Here is a 23,822-nt window from a genome sequence, read left to right as displayed (position 1 = left end):
GACACTGAAAACGAAAATATAATTTTCAAAGTAAACCAGAGGATATATAAAAGAAGGAAAGCATAAAGCTCAAGTGACCATTAAATTATTGAGGATAAAGTATCCCCTGCCGTATATTATAAGGATAGTGCAAGTCACTGATGAATCCCATGGCCATACAAAGGAATGGGACAAAGGCTGAGTTCCTTTACAAGAACATGGAACTCGAAGGTGACTTGCAACATCCTAATATTAACCTGGCTGCTAAGCCTTTTCTTCGATGCTAAACCCTTTTTTTGGATGGTTGGTGTAGTTTGTGATTAAACCTTCATAACTTTTTTCTAACAAAATGTATGCACACCAATTGTGCACCCTGGGTACTCAGACGTTGTAGATTTATCCGGATTGAACAGAGAAAATAGCCAATACAGCTAAATTGTGTTTTTTGAGGAAAATTTGGGAAAAAGTGCTGAGTTAGAATGCCTATGTTTTATTTCTCGAAAAATGGCATCAATTAAAGGTTTCACCATCTTTCCAGCATTCAGGAACATGCAGAATTGTATTAAAAAACACACTTTTTACCACAGTTTTTGTATTTTTTTTCAAGAGGTAGTCTATTTTTTCAAATATTTGTGGTTTCAAACTACTTGCAGTTTATGGTGCAAACAGGTGTGAAAGCCATGGGTGATCCAAAACTATATATTTCCGAACAGTAGACAAAGTTCTAAATTTAGCAAGCGGTCATTTGTATAGAACCCTCCAGGTTTTCCCAAAGAAACTAATTGTAGAAACGAAAATATAAAGAAAATGAGTAGGAAAAAATTGATACTTGTGACAATGTTTTGATCTGTAGTTTGAGTCACAATGGCTGATTCATAAAAGCAATGTACCATCAGATTTGATAGACCTTTCTGGTTGCGTGGTTATATAGGGTCTGTAGTTTCTTCAAAAACACTTGATAATCAGAGCCAAACACCTCAGAATGATTTTTCTTTGTGTACCGACTAGGCAACAATTTATATGGTAAAATGTAATGAATGAAAAATATGTATGAAGTTAACCTATGTATTTCTCAAATGTACACAAAATATTGAGTTTAGGAGCAGAGGTTCTTTGTACACCTCTGAATTTGTGAATACTCATACTATCATGCGAGGCAGAGGGCATTTTGCAAAATGTCTTCCTTATTGTACACTGCCTTACATTTGAAAGCCACAAATGCATAAAAATCAAATTGGTAAAACCAAATGTACTATTCTGTGTTTCCACATGGCTCCCGATGTTAATGGCCCCCACTTGTGTGGTTGGTCTAAGCACCTGTGAGACAAAACGCTGCAAATCATAACCTGGAGTTATCACATTTCCCCCAGCAAAATCAACACGTCTATCTTTTTAAACAATGTAGATAGCTGTGAAATTTTGGCTTTAGCTCATCCGAAACCCAGGGAAACCTACCAAACCCAGACATTACTGAAAACTAGACACCTGGGGTAATCCAGGGTGGTGTGACTTGCATGGATCTCAATAGGGTTTTTTTTTACCCAGAAGCCCTTTTGCAAACCTCAGAACTTTAGTGAAACACATACATCATATTTTTGTGAAAGAAAGTTCCAGAGTTCTGCGGACAGCCACAAATTCCCTACCACCCAGACTTGCCACATGTCTCCCGAATAAAAACTGTACTACACTTGAGTAAGGCTTCTGTGGGGTTTTGCAGATTCTGGACGTTTAGGTCACGGAAACGTGATGAAAAGGAGTGATTGGGTGCTTAATTTGAAGTTTGCAGGGCACTTTGGGTAAGGCAACTGAGTGGGATCCATGCACGAAACACCATCATGGACAACACAAGGTATCTAGTTGTCAGAAATGTCTGGTTTTTGAAGGTGTCCATGGATGGCAGCTGGCCTGAGTCCAAATAAGGTCGCTGTTCAGCATGGCAAGCAGGTTGAGATTGGATTTAACCCCACTCTGATTACCCATATGTGAAAATAATGCCCAGAAGAATATAGGTTTCCTCTCACTTGCTATAGGGATGGTGATGCTTTAGTTCCTAGGGGAGCAGAAAGAATGTTGAGGCTTTAGTGGTGGAAGTGGGGTGTGATGCTAGCATGGCCCAGACACCACCTCATTATTTTATACACATGTATTCCTGGCATCCAGTGGGCTTACAGCACTGCTGCCCCCTGGGCAAAGTTTGAGGGTGGATCAAATCCACGATGGGACAGCATCACACCTTTGTTTTGCCCAAAAGTAAAATCCCTGGTGTCTAGTGAGCTTTCTACCCCTCTCTATGCCAACCCATCCTTTTGTTTGTTTTGGCACCATTTAGAAGTCTCTGGTGTCTAGTGGGCTTTCTGCCCCCCTGCAGGTAAATTGGGGGCAAAACCCCTTTCTGCCCCCCAGGGGGGGCAGAAAGATCGTATTGCACCAGTTGGACTGGGGCATGGCCTAGTGCCAGATTGGCTGCACCCATCCTTTTGTTTGTATTGGCGCCATTTAGAAATCCAGGGCGCATATCCTCCATCTACCCCATCGGGGTGGCTGAAAGATTGTGATGTGGAGTGAGGGTATGGCCCAATTCCAGTGTGGGATGTCACCGCCTGCTTCTTTTTGCCCCAATGTATAATCCCTGGGCTTTTGACTGCCCTGGGGTCAGATTACTGACAAACCCTCAATTGAGGTAAATCTGCTATCTTCCCCAGACGCAGAAGGCTCAATTGCTCCCTCAGAGATGGGGGCATGGCTCTATGCAGTCCTCAGGCTTTGTGTCATTCTCAAATCCCTGTATCTAGTGGTCTTCTTACTGCCCTGGGGAAGATTACTGGCAAATCCCCAATTGCAGCAAACCTCCCATCTGCCTTATACTATGGCGGACCACCATCCCCTTTGTTTTTTCCTCAGAATTTCCCTAGTGTTTTGTGGGCTTTCTATCAGGGAGAGTAGGAAAGACGAATGCCCCTTTCTGAGTTGCTGAGAATGCTACTCCCAGACTCTTACTGCCACAGTTCTTCTTCTCTCAGTGCCATGAAACCGCTTGGTGTAAGTGCGCTTAAGAAATAATTTTAACATAACATAACAGCAATGTATCCTATACAAATAAAGTTACGTTTTTAAAGATCATTAAGAATACCTCAGGAATCAAGTCTAAAATTAAAACCCCTTTTTAAAAAAAAATTTTTTTTTATTGAGCAGAGCATTTAGAACAAAGCCATCACATACACATTACAGTGGCAGGAATTAATAATAAGTAAATTTTTTTTATATCAAAATCCATTTTACATAACATTTAATTCAATATACAATTGTCTCTCCTGAACCAATACCCGCAATAAAGAGTTATATATACAAGGGTGCAAGAACTTGAGAAGGTAATAGTAAAGTGTTCCAGTGTTAAAGGCTAGTGCTAAAGTGCTAGTGCTAAAGTGCTGGATTTTAATAAAGAAAGACCTCTGATCATTTATTTAAATATTCCACACAACAACAAACTTAGTAAAAAAACGAGCCTGAGATCCATTTCAGGCTAGTGCTAATGATCAAACAAATTTCCAACGTACTCAAAAACACCCAATTGTCATTAAACTTCTTGGAAGCGCCCACTCGCTTCCCGTAGGCTTCCTCAAAGGCATAATTTTATTAATCCATTTATTGTAAATAGGAACTTCCCTCGATCTCCAATTTTGCAGGATTAGAGAGCGAGCGAAGGGGGAGGAAATGGTCAGAAAAGTCTCTTCCGCTTTTCTCAAATGTGTCCTATCCTTGCTAATTCCGAACAGGCTTCCTCAGCTCCAGGCACTATCTTCTTCTTAATTGCCCTATTTAAAGCCGAAAAAAACTCCCCCCAGAAGGGCCCTATTCTGGAACAAGTATAGAAAGTATGTAGCCATCCTCCTTCACCTTCTGCCTGGCAACGAAAACATCTATTTTCAACCTTCGGAAATCTTTTATTGAGCGCTTTTGGAGTTAGATATGCCAGCCAGCGGGATAAGAAGGAAATTATTTTAAAGTTGGCTGCTCTCAGGGCCTTCCTCCCCTGGATACATAGAACCTCCCATTCATGCTCTGAGAAGTTGCATTGCGTTACCCGAGACACCCTTTCAGGCTGGCTCTGCACTAACAGGGAGCGGCCCGAGTTATGTAGCAAGCTATACCAATTCCCTACTTCACTTATCTTTGCTCCGAACAAGGCTTATACAAGTTTTTGAAGGTGTGGAAAGTAGAAAACTCTGTTTGTTTAAAAAGTGCATAATCTGTAGATACTCAAAAAAGGGAGGCTTTCTCTGGTCTTCGCTTCTCGCCTGCACCTCTTCCCAACTTAAGACCCTATTCAGAATTAAAAAATGTCTTAGCTCAAGTATACCGCAAAACGTCCAATTTTTTAGATGGGACGATTGAATTGGGAAGCCGAGATTCTTGCACTCCCTCAATTTTAGAAAATGTAACCCGGAAGATCCCACCCCTTTAAAGAAGGACTGAAGTCTCATTGCGTAATCAAGGTCTTGTATCTTATTTTTTTCTGAAGTTTGGAGGTTTTTGAAAATATCGGTATCTGAGAACCAGCTTCCTGCACCACTTTATCCATAAAAAATTATCCTTAGACCCGTTATGAATAAATAAGCGGGCTATTAAATCCAAAAAAAGCAGCTTCATAGTATGTCCGTGTATGCGGCAAAGCCAGCCCACCTTGTTCAGTAGTTAATTGCAGTACTGACAACTTAACCCTCAGTGCCTTCTTCCCTATACAAACTGTCTGAACATAGATTTCAATTCTTTAAAATAATTAGTATTTATTTTAATGGGTAAATTAATAAAAAGGAAGACTCGTAACGGAAGTATAGACATTTTAATAAGGGATACTCGTCCTACCAGAGTCAAAGGGAGTAGTATCCACTTGTCTAGTAGGTTCTTTATTTTGTCCTGCATTTTTATGTAATTCAGCTTGTACAACTGATGGTATTGATCAGAGATATAGATCCCCAAATATCTTATGGGGTTGGGTTTTGCTGCTTGCTGTCTAAGGTTAACTGGGAGTAAATCCACATCAGTGTTCAATTTTAGAATTTCTGTTTTACAGCGATTTATCTTATAGCCCCCTATTAATTCAAAGCTGGTAAATTCCCTCAATGCCGATTCCACTTTCTGACTATTAGGTCTCAAATATAAGATGATGTCGTCTGCAAATAGCTTTAATTTAGACATGCCCAAAATTGGAGGACAAACTGCGGCATTACCTCAAATTCTAATGGCCATTGGCTCAATAAGAAACGTAAACAACAAAGGAGAAAGGTGGCACCCTTACCCTTGTCCCCCGATTGATGTTACCTGTGCCTGCCCATTTTGCGTTTATCACCACTTGAGCCTGAGCCCCCTGATAAATGTTTTGAAGCATTCCAATGACCTGGGGAGGGATGCCAAACTGGCCTAGGACACAAAACAGAGTACTCCAATTAACCAGGTCGAATGCTTTTTCAGCATCAACCATCATAATACAGGCCGGAATAGAGTTAGTGTTGCAGCAATCCAAAGCCTGTATTAAGAAGTTGGTGTTTGCTGCCATGGATCTCCCTACTATAAACCCAGCCTGATCTTTATGAATTATTTCCTGAGCAACTGACGAAAAACGCTGCGCCCAAGCTCTCATTAGAATTTTATAGTCCGTGTTAAGAAGGCTAATGGGTTTATAAGAATTAACATCTTTTGGATTCTTAACCTTCTTCACGAAAAAAACAATGACTGCCTCTTTAAATGAGGAGGGCACCTTTACGCCATTTTTAAAATAATTAAAGAGTTTATTCAAAGGTGAATTCAGTTCTTTTAAGAAGACTTTATAGAATTCTATAGGGAGCCCATCCTCCCCACACGCTTTACTCCCGGCCATAGATTTTACAACCGACACAACTTCTGAATTTTCTAAATTTGATTTTCTCTGGTCTAATAGTGAGTCAGATAGTCTTGGAAGATTTACATTGTTGAAATAATCCTGTATATTATTTTCTCCGACCTGGTATTGCGTAGTATAGAGCTGCTGGAAATGCTCCAAGAAAATCTGTGCAATCCCCTCACTATTTGACACTTCATCTCTGCTCTTGGGGTCTATCACGTTTGAGATGTGAGCCTTTTCTTGTCTCGCTTTTGTGGAGCTGGCTAGTAATTTACCAACCATTTGACTATCTTTATAAGTCCGCTGTTGGAAAGTTTGAGAACTGCTAATCTCTTCTAGAGTAAAAAATTCCCTCAGAACCTTTTTAGCGCCCCCTAGCTGACTCGGATTCTGTGTACTTTCTACAGTCAGTTGTAATTCAGCTATTCTAGCTCGTCATGCTCTCGACAAGGCGGCAGAGAAAGAGATGATTTCTCCTCGCGCCGCAGCCTTAAACCCGCCCCAGACTGCGACGGGCTCTGCCATCTCCTCGTTGATCCTAAAATATTCTAGGATCCATGTTTTAAAACCTTCGATCCATTTCTGATCCTGCAATAGGAGACGATCCATCTGCCACCTGGATTGCTCTTCTCTTGCCTCCTCAATCTCCACTTCGAGCCAGATATAGGAATGGTCAGAGAAGGCATTGATCCCGATATCTGTCTTCAGACTATTACATGATCTGGATATTAGGAAGAAGTCTAAGCGAGAAACGCTATTTTTATCAGGATTGACAGTTCGCCAAGGGTCTATTAGCTGATTGTCGTGTCTAATCACTTCAATAATTCTTTTAGTTACTGGTTTCAATTGATTTTTATTTTAGTTTGAGGTGTCCTTCTTTAAATACCGTATATAGTTGAAATCTCCCCCAACAATGATCTGACCAGGAGCATCCCTTAGAAGCTCATTAATCTTGGTCAACCCAGAGGCATCATCAAAGACCAGGCCGTAATAATTAACAAAGTTTAAGAACCTCCCATTCAGTCTCGCAGCTACCCATAGCCATCTTCCCTGTTGATCCCTATGAATTTGATCAAATTCCCAAGGTAGATTCCTTGAAAAATAAATGGCTACCCATCTCATAGCTAATCCAGTGGACGCAAAGAAAGCCTTGGAAAATAGCCTCGGCTGATAAAGTTTAGAAGAATTGGTCTTCAGATGTGTTTCCTGAAGAAACAGTACATGGGGTGAAAAGGAGAAAAGCCACCTAATAAGACCACCATATTTATGGTTATTAAGTATCCCGTTCACATTAACGGACAAAATACTGCATTTACTGGTAATTTCTGTATCTAAAGAAAAAAGCTTGATATACAATCAAATGAAAATCCTGTTTTCTCCACATTTTGTGCTTTTTGCTCGTGCTCTTTTTCCTGCAGAAAGACCCCCCCAACCCCAACCCCCTCGCACCCACAAGACCCCTCCCCCTGAAATGTGGATAACCCCACTTGCCACGCTAACCACATTTCAGCCCTCCCTAGATAACTGCTGGGTGTCATGGAACTACACCCTGGTTGACGGTGCTACCCCCAACAATGAAGAAACTTAAACCTCTCTCCTGTACCTGTGAGTTATTATCTATTAGAAGAGATGTCCTAAAGTAGCCCTTGAGCGTCTTCTAGGGTTGAGAAGAGATGAAACTTCCCCTTTACTAAGACACAAAGTTTTGATTGTAGAGCAATTGAGGCCTGGGTGCCCTGTGCTTTAAAAAAGTACAGCATTTTTACAAATTCCTTAGGCGGACGCGCTGCCGTGCCGACATATCGGAGAATATACGACATTTAGTAGTTTCATTAACAGAGAATTGTCTTTGCTGAATTGCCTTTGCCAGGACTTTCTCCTTGACGCGGAAGTCGGAGAAATTCAACAAAATTGTTTGTGGCATTCTCGCGTTTGGCAGGGAATGGGCGGGAACCCGGTGTGCCCTCGTGATTGTTAGATCTCCATTAAAGTCTGGGAGAACCTTTTGTTTAATAAACGTATCGGCCATTGGAGATTTTGGGAGCCCTCAATTCCTTCTGGAACGCCCACTATTAGAAGATTGGACCTTCAAGAGTGATTTTCGAGTTATTCGAGTTTATTTTCCAGCAAGGCCTTGCTTTTTGCCACTTCATTCACTTTCACAAGCATGTTGGTCATCTGATCCTCTAGCTGCGCTATTCTAGTTTCTGCTTCCTGTAAGCTTACAGGAAAGCAAGAGACAGCCTCTTCAATTTTGCCTAGATGAAGATGAACAGAGGCAATCTCACATTCTTGTGATTTTTTCATCTCCCTGATATCTTCCAAAATGAAGTTTAACATGTCTTTTATATCCAACTGTTGAGTAAAACCCCCCTCTGACAAGGAGTTGCCGCTGTCTTGAACAGTCTTGCCATCTGGTTTTTGGTTTGAAACAGAAGGGGCCGCGATCCCTAATCCGGTTCCAACCGTCGACTGTTCCTGTAGCTGGGGGTAAGTAGAACCTGAACCTGTGGCTGGTTTTGTGCCTCTACTGATGAAATTTCTGTGGCTACAGGTAGTGCCTGTTCTTGTGGTGTGCCCGCTGTAGCTCCTGTTAGGACTAGCATCATATCCGCGCCAAGTAAAGAAGTTCCCAGATTTTGCGATTCCGGGCCCCCTTTAGAAGAAAAGGGAATCTGTTCAACCATCTGGACCTGTGATGGGGTGGAATATACCTTTTTTGCGTAGCTCCTGAGGCTTCCTGTGATTTTATTGTGGAGCTGGGGGGAGCCAGTAGAGATGTTTTTTTACAAAAAAGGGGAAAATCCTTAGCACTCTTCAACTCTTCATCCCCCCCCCCCCCCCGGGTTGCTGAAGCCTCTTGTTGTTCCGCAGCTACCGATGATCCTGTGGACTTTCTTTACCCCACAAATAAGTCATTCTCCAGCTGAAAAGTGGACAGCGACTGATCTTCTTCTGAGATTTCAAAGCTGGTTTTTAAGTCAGATTGATTCACGATAAGATTGGCTCTGGCCGCTTGTGCTGCCGCCTTTGCTTGGGCTAAGCGGGTCTATGCAATTAAAACTATAATTTTGCAAAGGTGCAAGCAAAAACGAACAAGAGGTTAACATAATGTAATCCAACTTTACTACAAGGGAGAACATCTGTAACATTTGCTGGATACAACTTCAGGTGCTGACCAATAAGAGATCAATACATGTGGGAAATGGATGCAAAAAAATACGAGCTTACAAGTTAATTAACATGTTAGATTATAACTGCAACTGAGAATTGATTGTAAACGCTCTTACCAAAGGTGCAGCTCGTGATGGTGCCAAACTTGGCCTGGGTGCAGTTGAGTACATGTAGTTGAATAAACGATCTATTTTTCGCAGGGGGACACCGCCACCTCGATCACTTATCTATAGTAAAAATACATTAAATTACTATCCAAGTGACTTCCGTGTCTGGCAGTAACACAAAGGGATAATATAGAGAAAATAAATCAAGCATGTGTCAAAGCGAAAATGAAAGCAATCCCTTATGAACCCTCCCTGCCTGTACCGAAGGTATTAGACCACACCAGTACGTGAGGGTGATGGAAACTGCATCAACGCTAAAAGTACTAAACAGCCAAAACAATATGGAAAGTCTTCTAATAAACTGTCTCGCCTAGTTGCCTTACACTGTCGTTGGCTTTCCAAGTGGCCAAAGCTGAGGGTAAAGCAAGGCGAATCTCTGTAAAACGAGGGTACAAGTAATATACGTGTCATCCTTGTGGGAGAGGCAAAATGTTGGGCCTTGCCTTCAAGAAAACATTATAGCAGTACCCAGAATACCTTTCTGAGGTCTTCCAGAGTTTTCATCCGTCCAGAAGTCCGAACCAGCAACTAGAAAAAAAACCTCGCCTTTCATTTAGTAAAAGTTGTAAGAACAAACCCCTTCATGCACAAGGCACAACACTTGACAGAGATCTGAGAATGAAAGAATATTTCCACCCAGGTCTTGTGACCTACCTGCTCAAACTGACCTATGGGTCTTCCTAGTACAGAGGCCCACAAATATTCTCTTTTCATTTTGCATTTGGATAGACAAAGCCAGTCTGCGACATCTGCCAGCTCTTGGCCAGTGCATGCTAATTTCTTGCTCTTCTCACCAAGGCCTAAACACTCTGCTACTATCCTCCAGCGGCTCTCACAAGACATTTGGTCAAGTTGTACCTATGTGAACACCTGATCAAATGGTGCCTGGCACTGCACAAGGTACCCCAGACATGCAACACCTGTCTTCCAATGGCATACATGGAATCACAACTCCTGTGGATATTAGTTTTGGCCCTGCTGTATTGCCAGGTAGCCATCCTGCCAAGCAAAGTTATCCAGAACAGAAGGCATATAGGTATAGTAGTGCTTTACAAAATACAATAAAACGGAAACAATACAAAAGGTAAGATGCATATTTATACTCTTAAATCAAGACAATCTTCTATTTCTACCATGTGGTCTTATTATAACTGAGGAAAGGAACATGAAAACTTCAGCAGATGATTAAAATGCATATGGGAAACATTTTCCAAAGTACTTTGAGTTTCTGGCCAAATTTTCCATAATAAAGCATTTTCTTGGCTTCTTTATAGGAACTGTGCAACATATCGAACCTATGGAAAGAACATACACCTTGTAGATTAGATAAACTAATCATCCTGCTCCAGTGTGTGAGGGCCACAGTTGTTCAAAAACAAACATGCTTCTCTGTCAGGAGTACATTTGACACCTGAAGGGTCTATTCAGAGGCCAAACTGCTGTTCAATACTGTAGCATGACTTATTCCGAGCAATAAGTGTGATCTAAGCTAGGGGCACCGTTAGAGGTTAAATAGTAAATTGCAACTTTGTTACCAAAAACCCAGAGGTTCTATGCTGTGTACATTGAAAGAAAAATGTGTAGGTTAAAACCCCATTGAACTTTTCTCTGAGTAACAATAACATCTAGCAGCAAACTAGCTTTAGGAGTCACGGTTGTCATTAAATTGACAACAGCACAAGAGCTATTCTCAAGTGGAGTGGCTCACACACATCCCATTTTTACACTGTGACAGTTCCCTGGCATTTTATTTTCTGGAGTTTTATACAGCACGAACGGATGTATGACATTACAACGCATGCTTTTACCACGCATGCCTTTACAACGCTGTTTTTACAACGCATGCCTTTACAACGCATAGTGCTTTGGGGCGCTGGATAGTGAATAGTTTAATTTACTATTCCAACTCCAGTCCCCGTGGATAGTAGGGAAGGTGTTGGATAGTAAATTAAACCTATTCCCTATCCTAGAGCGCCCCCCAGCGCAATGCGTTGTAATGGTTTGCGTTGTAAAAGTTGCGTCGTAAAGGCACGGCGTGGTAAAAGTTGCGTTGTAAAGGATGTTTCCCGCACGAACTAGACTCGAAGGTCTCAGAGTGCTTTACATAAGCACCAGTTGCATTACAGACGGACACATTCATTTTTTTAGGTCGAGCCTGGGAAGCGCAGGCGCTGCTCTGCAGGGCATGAAGCTCCGCCAACATTCTTCATTGTCTTAGGTCAATGTCCTTTGTAATTGCTGGTTTCTGATTCATTAATAGGCTTGTTAGTCCCTCCTTAGTACTGCCTTCTTCATCTGTAACCTCCCATGAGGACTGGTCCTTTTACTCCTGTTGTTACGTGGTATGTCTTATTTAGTCTATAAGCACTATTTTCTATAATGAGTTTCTCATACTGCAGGCACGACATGCTTTCCTGCAAGATTCAGTGCGCCATTTGCGCTTTCACTTACCAAGCAGCCCTGGACAATGGTGGCCGCTACTTTGAAGTGAAATAGATCTTGCATTTACAAGAGTTTTATCTATTGACATTGTAAATGACAAGGCCTTTTATTTAGGAGTTCATTATCAAAACAGATAAATAAAAGGCATTGCCATTTACATTGCCAATAGCTTAAACTGTGCCAAATGCAAGACCTATTGCATTGTAAATGCTTGTTTTTTTGTTAGGCACAGGGGTGATTACGTGATTTGCCCACTTGCACGTGATGTTAAGCGTCCCTGCCGAGACTTGAACCTGGTTCTTAAGCTTCAAGGTCGACTGCTCTAGCCGTTTTGCCACACCCTCTCCCCTGGCATTGTCACTAATACAACTGTTTGTAGTCTATGCTACAGTGGAACACAATTTTTGATCATTCACAGATGGCCAAATAGCAGACATTTTAGCAGCAACCTCTTTATTTAGTAACAGTGAACTAAATGCAGCATCTATAGGAGTTAAGGATTGAAACATGTCTATCAAAAAAATAGGAAAATCGGCACCAGCTGGTCAGATAATTCAATAGACTTGAAGATATTGTGCGATAATACTGAATTAGGGAAGTCAAGGAGCAATAGCTCAAACAAAAGTACTGTTGTGTTTCGATTTAGATTCCGTATAAAATTCCCGAGTCATGCCCTGCCCTTGTATATGTATAATTCACATTGCCCTTATATAGGCATAGAAATCCAGCCCTTATTTAGGCATTGCCCAGGCTAACCATATACAGGCATGGCTACTTGCATCCGTTCATCTAAGTCACAACGGGTTTTTGGAAAACCAGACTCTTAAGCCGTTAGGACTTTCCCCTGCTTGGATATTGATTTCTCCAAGAAGTCATTTATTATGCATTAACATCTATTACTTAGGGGTTCATTCATGACGTTCTTATGCCTGACTTTTACGTCAAGACCGGCATTCCTAAACACCTTCAAGATATAAATATGCCTTCACTTGCTATGGCAAGGCACGGTGCAGTTCGACTACCTACTTGCACAAGGCTCGCCACAGCAAGTCCCGAAGGAAGCCAAGTCCCCAACTGACGCACTGACCAGACGCCGTCATCCTCCTCGACGAGAATCCAGCTCCAGTTTTTCTGATTCCCCTTGTGGGGTGTTAGAGATCGAGTCTCGGGAAAGAGATACCAACCTCTCTCATTCTAAGGTATGGAGCTGATTAAGAACCAAGAGGGACTCTTGGCAACTATAGTTGAACTAAACTATAGCAAACTCTTGACATAACCAAACCAGACTAAGACAGCACCTCCTTCTTCCCTCGTACTGCACTTAGGTTAGGTACACTGGGGTAGGATTATTTAGAAGCACCAGATGAGTATTTTAGCCTGTGTTATTTATGTATGTATTTTAACGAATATATCTCATAGCAACAAGATATGCTATTACAGTATTATTTTATCTTACTGCTAACGCTGTACATTTAATACTTGGCATTCTGTCTTACGATTGTAGCAGTTCATATCTCTTGCATGAGAAATAAGACTGTTCAATAAACCTTTCTATTGAAACGCCCATCTCTCTATCTCTATGCTACTCTGTAGAAACGAAGCATGCAAGATTGACTAGGTGAAACTGTTATCTATTGTTTCCACGACTCTGAAGATATTGTTCCGACTCTAAGGGAAACAAAGTTGTCATGTTTATGCGGATGTCAAAAACGAATCCCTTCTTGTTCATTCGAGAAGCTTCTAGTGGCCTCTGAGTTACCTGGCACACACACAATTAAGTTTAATATACTCGATAGAGACATACTGACCTCAGTCTTATGTCAAATTTATAGTGTGTGTTATTCCAATGCGCAGAGCCTATCAGGGATATAGGAACTACACTACAGTACCAAAGACTGGTTAATGTTGATCATTAATACAACAATGTACTAATTGGAGGCCTTGTTAGCAGGATGATAAGCACACCCTCATTCAGTCAGAGGAGGAGGATACAACCAGTAGAAACCCTGGTGCTTAACCTGTCTCAACTCAGAATAACTGTAGATGATAAACAAGAAATCAATATAAGTCTTGGATGGTTGATTTTTGAAGAGAACGTAACCAATTACTCAGAAAAATCAGACTGAAACAGTCCTATGCGGAACACCCCAGAAATCCTAAATCTTTACTACGGACTTGTAGACATGTATCTGAATGAAACACATCACTTGCTACATGGCCAAGGAAGTTCTAAAAATAGCTCACGATCCCACAACTGACACCAAGAAAACAGTTGACATGAAATGAATAACAGAAAACTATTTTAAAATGTATTGAACTCAAAAATACGTACGTTTTATATTCTCCCAAAGATACATGAAAATCAACATCCTTCCCCTTAGTTTAGATTCCAAAACCACTGTCCCAATTTGCAGATTTAGTGGTAAACATGAAATCATATATAAGCGACTACCCAAGTCCTAACCATAATCAAAGGCTTGCTTGAACGTTGAATCCACAAAAAAAGTTACTGCAGATAGAAAATCCATTTTTAATAAAAATTCTTCCTAGGCAACCACTAACCTGTCAAAAGTCAGGTTAAACATGAACCATTGATAAGCAGAAGCCTCAATATACTGACAGACAAAAATGTATATAAAAAAATATATATTTATTGGGAGATTCGACAATAAACAGCGTACAATAAAAAACAAATTAAAAGAAGGTAGCAGCAGAAAACTTGTAACGTGACTACCTTAAAAACATTTCATTCAAATTATCAAAATACAAGAGAACAGTGGTAATCAAGGTATTCAAACAATAAAGTAGATCTTGTTGACAATCTCTATGCGCGTTTCGGCGATGGACCGCCTTCTTCAGGAGAACCACTTGATGTTCTAAATAAAAACAGTATACATTTCAAACTTTCAGAATACATTATATTGAGGCTAAATATGATAAAAATTGAGAGGTACACAAGGGACCAGAGTGAAATAGGCCATGTGATTTCGCTATACATATATGCAATTGCCAAAGATATAACATGCGGCATAACAAGAATAGAATTGGTAGATTGAGTTGAGAAGTGATTGAATAAATCCTCGAAAACCGGAGGAGCATAGCTCGCGACCGAGATGGCCGCGCTTTAGCTCGGCTCCGTTCGCCCGCCTGTGTTTTCACATTTATCCTGCTGTAATCCTGCCCCGGGAAGCCCTGTTTGCTGTGTGGTAGTGCTACGACGCCTTGCAGGCACTTACCTCTTGTCCCGGTTATCCTGGCTGCTGTGAATCCGATTGTATTGGGGTGTCGGAGGCGGACTGGCCTGGATCTTCTTGCCGGCTCCCGGGCCGGACGGAGCCTGCGGATCTACCCTCCGGGGCGCGGAGGAGATGGTCGGAAGGCCGTTGTTCGTGTGGGCCGGAGGTCCTTCCTGGCCGATTCCCGTGGGGAGGAGGCCTATGGTGGAGGCGCTGCCTTCCGTGATCGGAGCTCCTCGTGTGTCCGGCTTGCTCTCCCTTTGTTCTCCGGTCCGGCCATTTTGATTTTGCCGCCCGGACTCGGAGAACGGGACCGGCGGCATTGGGTGGCCGGCGAGTCCCTCTCTTCTGGTGGCCCCCCTTCCTGCCCGGGGTGCTCTGTTGCCGGTCGGCGGGACTTTGTTTGCCTTGCTGCCGCCCCGGCGGAGATTTACAGCCGCGCTGCCTTGTCGGACTCTCAAAATGGCGGCCGACCCCGGGTGTCTTGACCGGGCCTGGGCGAGCGCTGGAGGCCCGCCGCATGGCCCGGGTGCCGGATACTGTAAAGGTTTTCCTACACTTAAGGAGGTACTGGACACCCTGCTCTCCTGGCGGCTCTGTGTGACCGCGCCTGTCCTAGCTTCGGAGATGGTTCCTCACGGCGGGCCTCCGGGGTCCCCACGGCCAGATGTGATTGTGCCGCCGCGGGGTGCGGCTGGAATTATCCTGGCGGAATTGGCCCCGGCTCCGACCGCGTCTGCTGATGTACGGAACTTGATGGCGCCTCCTCCTCCTGCGCTACCTTCTTTTTCTCAGGCCCGGGAGCTGGATTTTGCTTGGCCTGGCCTTCATGACTCTCCCGCTTCCGTTCGGTCGCTGCTGCCCGGCGATGTCTCCTGTGCTGGCCCAGATGGGTCGGTTTTTCTGGACATATCCTTGGACTTGTGCCTGCATCGTTTGCTACACTTCGTGACTTTCCTGGATCTTCCGTGTTCCACTTTACGTGCCTTTTCCGGACTGCCGTTGGATCTTCCTGCTGTCTGTCTCCTGTTCTTCGTAGCCTGGTCCTCGCTGGATCGGACCGTTTCCACTTTGGACAGACAAGGACAGGGCTGATGTATACTGGCATCTGTGTGCGGTAGTCTTGCACTGGTTTGGATGGTCAACCTGTCCCGGTATGAATCTGTGTGACTGACTGGTGCCCCTGGACTTTAACCCGATGTTCTTTGGCTTCCCGGGGACTTGGCTCCTCGACTCAGGCGGGTGGCTGGGTGCGTTTACTCCTGTCTCCCGGCCCTCCCCCGTGTATGTCTGTGTGTGTTTCCCATCCCTCGTTTCCTTCTCTTCCCTTCCCATTTTTGTCTTTTGTTTCCGACTTAACTTTGCTCCGCTATATTTCGGGTTCTAATTAGGGCGACAGGCACGCTGCGGGGGGGTAGGCCGTAGCCTTCTGCAGGGGTGCAGGGTGGGCTTTAGGGGTGGGTTGGGGGGGTCTGTCCGTATTGGGGGGTCTTTTTCCTCCCTTATTTCCTCTTTTTCTGTTCTATGGCTCTTGTGTGTTCACTTTTTTCGGGACTCCGTCTCCTCCTGTATCCCCCTGGGGAGTTTCTGTGACTTTCGTATTCCGGTGTGTATCTGATTGTGGCTCGCTGGGTAATTCGGTATCGATTTTTGCTACGTCGCTTGCCGGACTCTATTATCCTGCTTTCACTCCTGGAGGTGCGTGGTTTGGTGGGAGTCCCTTCTTTCGTTCCCTTTTTCCCTCTCCCCTTTTTCCTCCTTTATGGGGGTCCTTTTATTTTTGTTGGGGTGCGTATCGTATTGTCCTTTATTATGTGGGCCTTTTTGATCATGTCTCCTCAATTTGGGTGGGGGCGGCGACGGGTAGGTGCGGTTTGATTGATGCCATTGTCGTTTCTTTATATTCCGATTATGTTAATACTCTTTGATAGCTATGTTTGTATGGCCTCTTTTGTCATTCTGTGATCATAAGATGGCGGCTTGCCGCGGCCCCTCCCTGGTTGTTTTTTGCACGGCCCATGGTTCTTCTGTTCCCCGCCCCGCATTAGAAAATTAACCTTTTATTGTCCTGTTCTTGCGGATTGCTCGATGCCTTTTGTTGTTTCTCCTGTGCTCCTGGTGACATATCCTGTTGAGAATTTGTTTTTCGTTTATTACGTTATCTACCATGTGGTGGCCAGCCCTCGTGGGTTGTAGGCCCGTATTTATGAGCTTTTTTGTACAATAAAGGTTTTAAAAAAAAAAAAAAAAAAAAAAAATTCCTCGAAAACCTCAAAATAGACCTGTTAAATAGATTGAAGAAATGTGTAGTATAGCCTTAGTGCTCACATGAAAGGAATAGTGCCACCAAAAGTGCAGAAACGAGCAGATAAGAAAAGAAATATGTTTTCTTACCCGTACAGAACGTGGCGTCTGTACCCCAATCGATGAAGTAACAGGCTAAAAACTGATATACTGTTACAAAGATATAAAAACAAAAAGAAAAGATATAAAGAGAATATCTAATGGAAAAAGTACTATATATCCATGGCTCCAATCTTTAAGCTAGCACAGAAAGTGTCAAAGAAAATACCTGATCAGACGTTACAAAGCTGTCATTATTTCTTATCTGCTCGTTTCTGCACTTTTGGTGGCACTATTCCTTTCATGTGAGCACTAAGGCTATACTACACATTTCTTCAATCTATTTAACAGGTCTATTTTGAGGTTTTCGATGATTTATTCATTCAATCACTTCTCAACTCAATCTACCAATTCTATTCTTGTTATGCCGCATGTTATATCTTTAGCAATTGCATGTATGTATAGCGAAATCACATGGCGTATTTCACTCTGGCCATTGTGTACCTCTCAATTTTTATCATATTTAGCCTCAATATACTGTATTTTGTATTCTGAAAGTTTAAAATGTATACTGTTTTTAATTAGAACATCAAGTGGTTCTCCTGACGAAGGCGGTCCTTCGCCGAAACACGCGTAGAAATTGTCAACAAGATCTACTTCATTGTTTGAATACCTTGATTACCACTGTGCTCTTGTATTTTGATAATTTTAATGAAATGTTTTTAAGTTAGTAAGGTAGTCACGTTACAAGTTTTCTGCTGCTACCTTCTTTTAATTTAGGTTTTTTATTGTATGCTGTTTATTGTCGAATCTCCCAATAAATATATATATATATATATATATATTTTATATAAATTTCTTGTCTGTCAGTATATTGAGGCTTCTGCTTATCAATGGTTCATGTTTAACCTGACTTTTGACAGGTTAGTGGTTGCCTAGGAATAATTTTTATTAAATTTGTTGTTGCCCTGTCCTAGGAACTCCATTTGGATTCAGGGGGTCCCTGTTACTATAATCGATAGAAAATCCATTCACATCGGGATACCACAGATGGCTATGTTAGCAGCGATGGAGAAGGCACCATAAGTGTCTGGTGTTCCTCATGAAAAGTTCAGAATTAGCCTTTACAAAAATAATATTTCCAGCTCCAGGACCAATTTTATTCAGTGCTCCAATTCTGAGATCAGGTTTGATGATCAACTGTGTCGAAATCTGCAGAGAGATCTAGAAGACTAAAATGAGGCGAATGTCGTCCTGTATTTTTAGAGTGGCTGTTGAGTGTTGCCAACAGTAAGGAAGCAGGATTGGCAGTCTGCTAGGCTAGCAGATGTTCTTTGTTAAGGAAAGATATTAGTTTAATATCGTCATGTCTGTCCACTGTTTTCCCAAGTCAAGAATCGTTTGAGATAGTTGACAAGTAGGTTTTGGTTTCTCTTTGCTTTTTTGGAATGGGACTTATTTTGTTCAGTTTTCAACAGTTCCAGGTAGGTTCCTTAGGTGAGTGAACTGTTCTTTGTAATAAGCCAGGCATGTTTTAAAAGGTAAATATAGCAGTAGTAGTATTTAATAGCTTTGTGTGCTTCATTATAATGGGGAGTTAGTATTTGCTGATGGGAGAGAAGGAAATATAGGTGTTATTGTTATTTCACAGGTCAAGTTGTAGTGTAGTTCCTATTATCCCAATAGGCTCTGCGCATTGGAATAATACCTTCAATAGTATAGACCTAGGACGGAGGTTAACTAGGTCTTCTACTGACGATATTAGACTTAAAGTTTTGGGTTTGCCAGCTAGCTCAGAGTTCACTAGAAACTTTCTCGAATAGGCAAGGAGGAGTTTAACCTCCCTAGATAGACAAAAAGGGATTTAGTTTCTGACAACCATAGAACAGGACAACTTTGCTCTCCCCTAATCAAGAGTGTATCTCTAGAGTCGTGTGAAAACAAAAGACAACTTATTTTACTCAGTCAGTTCAGTGCATTCTTAGTTTCACCAGATTGTAGAGAAAAGGAAGAGACGGGCGTGTTCAATAAAAGATGTTATTTATTGATCAGTCTCTTTTCTCGTACAAGAGAAATGAATCGATATTATTGCAATACTTATGGTTAAGTAAAGTGCATACAATAAAAGCAGAAGTATAAAATAATACTGTAAAAGCATTGATATGGTTTCTAAGCCATATGATATTTAAGATTGATAAAATAGATACATACATATATACATTTGACTAATCGTACTCAACTGGTGTTTCTAACTACGCCTACCCCAGTGTACCTGACCTAAGCCTAATACGTGGGCGGGAGTAGATAAGTAGCAGTTTAAGTTAAGTTTGTTTTGCCAAGTGACTGACTCAAGAATTCTCTGCAAGGGGTTATTCAGTTCTGTACCTGAGATCTAGAATGGTTGAGGGCTGGTATCTCTCGTCTCTGGTCTTGATATTCCAGCTGCCTGCGAGGGCCGCTTGGAAGCGCCGGAGCTGGATTTCTCGGCAGGAGAAAAAGCAGCGTCTCGTTCTCAGCGCGTCAGGAAGGCGGGGCAGCGCCAGCGGGGTCCGCTCTGTGCTGGCCTCTTCGGCAAGTCTCGCTGCTCCGATCTCGTCACCACCGCGTGTGTTTGCTTAAGGCAATGTCGGTAATATTTATACCTGTAAGGTGCCGAGATTGACGTAAGGATGGACATAGATACGTCAATAAGGATGTCATACGAACTGGTCGTTTGCACATTCTTTACTGAAGTTCTCTGTGAAATCAAAACAATGGCCGTAGGGATTTTCCCAGGTTGTCATAGGTTTGATTTGTTTTGAGAACTCCGTATGCCTTATCAGGGGCTGGAGGAATAGCGCTTGTCTAATTAGATGGCAGGCGTTATGACCTAATCAGATAACACGTTTCTGTGCCGTGGTGTGGCTTAATCAGATAACGGTTTTTGCACCGTGGGATGGCTGCTAGTTAATTATTAACCAGAACAGGGTCAGGAATAGGGGGATCGATACAGAACCTATAGGAATACATGACACCCACTCCACGCAGACTATGTCCATATTTACAAGATCTAGGCATAGTAAATATACAGTAGTGTATGTGTATACCGTACCACCCCAAAATACATTTATATGCATTTCGAAAGTATGTAATATACGAGAAAAAAATAATCATATGCACCATATGCACTCAAGCAGTAGAGAAATGCTAAATTAATCACGCATATTCATACATCATTATTAATAAAATGTGAAAATAACACATGAAATGGCTCTTAATACAGAAGAAAAAAAATGCGAGACCATTTCATCACAAAATAAAATATCCATGAACATGTCAGAGGGCAGCTAATGTCTCTAAAGTTCCTAAAATAGAAATTCAGTTCTCTAAGAATAGTTTCTACTTTAAGCAGAAGATAAGTGTCCCGAAAAATTGCAAAAAAATACTTTGGGGATTGTGAAAAAATCTGCTGTCCATGCTGGAGAGAAAAATTGTTCATGTTACTTTATTATTAAAGTTGAAGGCCAAATTCAGGGTGATGGGAACGCCGTGTGCTAGCTTGCTCAAAAGTCATTATTTCTGCTCTGGTGAGAACATCATATTATTTAGACTGTCGAAAAAGCTGTCAACAGCTTCCTGTGAGAGTTCCACTAACTCGGAAAAAGATGTTACCATGCATTCATGAGCATGATTGCCTCCATTGATGTTTTGATCAGCATAGCTGACAGAAGGTCGTACCTGATCGATGCTGCTTTCATCTTGAACCTCACTACCCCTCAATCGTAGTGGTGAAGTCTCCACGAATGCCGTCATCAGGATTGGTAGCCGCTGGGGACAGCACAATGCATGAGCCGTTACCGGACCCAACAAAGTTTCTGCATCCGATTGTAGCGTCAGACAGGTGTCCAACACGCATTCTTCTCCGCATAGCAAGCACCTTAATACAGGTAAAACACAGCTTTGCCACATTGGTCTAAATGAAAGAAACCAAGTCATGTTCAGGTCTCTAAGCCGGGATAGTCCCAATATTTTAGATATCCGGTCCCGGTATCCAATGGCTAGGATTGTTTCTTCCCTTGTCGCAGGTGTTTTGTCTGTGACACGGTTTGCCATAGCGAAATAACAGGATCAAAAATAGGATTCCTGCCACTAGTCCCAAAAGGAGAGGAAGTCCACCAAAGATGGAATGGACGAACTCCGGAAAAATACCCAGAATGGCTTTAAATGGTGTTAAAGCCCCCGAAAACACTGTCTTAAATACATTTGAGACTCCACTGGTATCAGAAATATTTAAGATTTCGTTCAGGATTTCTGCGAAATGTATGGGGGAATTAGTTGATAACAATGAATGAATCTCCGCCGTTGTCCTTGCAACTTGGAGATCATACGTTTCTTTTGATGACGTGAGCCTGGTCGGCGTCTGAAGGAGCACTGTTTTCATTCTGCTTAAAGTATCAATTCGAATAGAAGCAATTTTCAAATTCGGCCATAACCTTGCCTCCCTGTCTGGCATTGCGCTGGGGAACAATACTCGTTCACAGCACATGACCTTCGCAGTCGTAGTTATGAGATAAGGTATTCCGGGCACCAAACTACAACATCTGCGGTCTACAATTATAATGTAACTCCCGTTCGATAGTCTCCTAAAGAATGGTTCTATTTGTGTCGCAGGTGTGCCTAGCTGGTGACATGAAAGGTTATTTGAGGACCCTTCACAGGCTCCGTGTAAACTAATACCATTACACAGAAGTGTACCGCTTAGTGACATCGCACAATTATTGCCACTAAGAAACACTTTCCGGCCTTTATTACTGACACATGCATGTGAATAGGGCAAGTTCCATGTTGACTTAATGTACCCTTTACCCAATTTTTCGTACATGCCAGCCTGTATATATTTTTGGCAGTATTGAAACCTGAAAGTAGATATTGGAATATTAATTATCCCATGTATTATCCATTCACTGACAGGTCGTTCTGACATTGTAAATGGTAATCTCTCGAGTTTCTCAATGCTCAGGATTGTATAATCAGCACCCTTCTGTGCCATACTGATTTGTTTATCAGTAAGGTTAAAGATATTGAATAGTGACATTGTGTTGATTAAACGCCAAGGCACATAGCCTGAACGCAGATTTTGTAACGTCCAGCCAAGCTGTACAATAGAACGCAATTGGGACTGACCGTGTTGTAACAACAGTAAGTCTTGCAATATTATGTCGATTGCTGAAGACACAATGCTGTCCAAAGAGTATATTCTGGAGGACAGAGTCATTAACCCATTGTCCACTACAGAAAGTGATTTTTCCAAATTAATACAGTCAATTTCCCGTATTCTCTCTGACGTTTCAATTTGAGTTATTTTCCAGGCTTCGTTATAAGCTGCATATATAGAGGCTGCTATGAAGCGTTTCTGACGCTGTTTGCGCGGTCCCATAATGAAATCACGCAAGTCAGCACCATCAGTAAGTAAAGTTAGGTGTTGCTTAATTTCTGCCAGTGTGGATGTTTGTAGCCATTGAAGACAGAGCTTGCCCACACTGTACGTAGTAATTATCCCTAGGTGTTGTCTTTGGGAATATCTAGGGTCTGGCCTGGTCAATGTGAACCCCTGGATTTTGTTCAGGAATCTGTCTTGACAGTTATTAGTATCTGTGGGCCAGATCAACCACTGTTTCCAATCAGGATGTGTTCTGTTTTGGCTTAATATATGGTTTACGTCTATCTCCTCATCTATAGATATATTACTGTTCATTGTTGGCTTTGGAATAGACGGTTTGTTTAAGTCTTTGATTTTGGCTAGGCCAAGACAGGTAGTTTGTTGAACAGTGTCATTCAGAAATATAATTTGTTCTGGGATCATACAGGCTCTAAACAATGCTTCTATACCTTGTACTTGCCATTCTTTTGTACCCCAAACACTTTTTACTTCAACATTTTTGTCCCAGTAATCAAAACCAAATGTACTAATTTGCTCAAAAAATGAGTCTGAATATATCAATTTAGTATTTGTAAGCATGGTCTTTGTACCTGTCTTATTCGATAATTTGAAATAAAATGTTTCTGCATTACTTGTGTTGAACCCTGAAAAATATGAATATTTGTCATAAAAAGTTCTTGAGCTACCTTTTGGAGGGGTTGCACAGTGTTCCCATTGATTATAATTTAAGACATTTCTAGGTTGTGCAGATTTATGCAGATAATGATTACTATAGTGATTATAGCAGAACATTTTATCATAATTAGACGAACCCTGCAAATAATCATGTTTCGTAAATTTAGCAGACATCACTAGGTCAGACATCATATTATTAATGCTTTCAACGTCCCAATCATCTGCAACTGAGCTTGGTTTTACAAAGTCACTCAATGAGATCTTGATTTGATGTGGATACTTCAGGATTTCAACCGGACCATAGATTTCATAATCAGTATTGTCCCATGCTACCCCACCAGGTATAGGATTGGCTGTGAAGTTGACTGAAGAAAGTTCTCTTTTCTCGACGTGTGAAGACGTGTGTGGTTTGAGGACCAAGTTGATTTTCTGGCTTGCTGTGTCCATTTTAGCATATTTTCCCTCAATGAAATGTCCCAAACATAGTACCGTGATGAGCCAAAGTATGA

The 23,822-nt window shown here is 41.9% G+C and overlaps 1 protein-coding gene across 1 annotated transcript in view; it reads right to left on the bottom strand.

Moving 5' to 3' along the window:
* PDK3 (pyruvate dehydrogenase kinase 3) overlaps positions 1-23,822 on the bottom strand; it is a 1,374,724-nt gene that overhangs the window by 47,154 nt on the left and 1,303,748 nt on the right. The window contains exon 9 of the mRNA XM_078657800.1: positions 9,148-9,258. Within this exon, the coding sequence (XP_078513926.1) occupies positions 9,148-9,258 (111 nt within the window). The remainder of the gene's footprint in view (positions 1-9,147; positions 9,259-23,822) is intronic.

The sequence above is a fragment of the Lissotriton helveticus genome, chromosome 8, assembly GCF_964261635.1.
Source record: "Lissotriton helveticus chromosome 8, aLisHel1.1, whole genome shotgun sequence".
In the NCBI taxonomy this organism is placed as follows: domain Eukaryota; kingdom Metazoa; phylum Chordata; class Amphibia; order Caudata; family Salamandridae; genus Lissotriton; species Lissotriton helveticus.
Note: the sequence above shows the minus strand (reverse complement) of the source record. Positions and strands in the feature narration are given on the sequence as shown.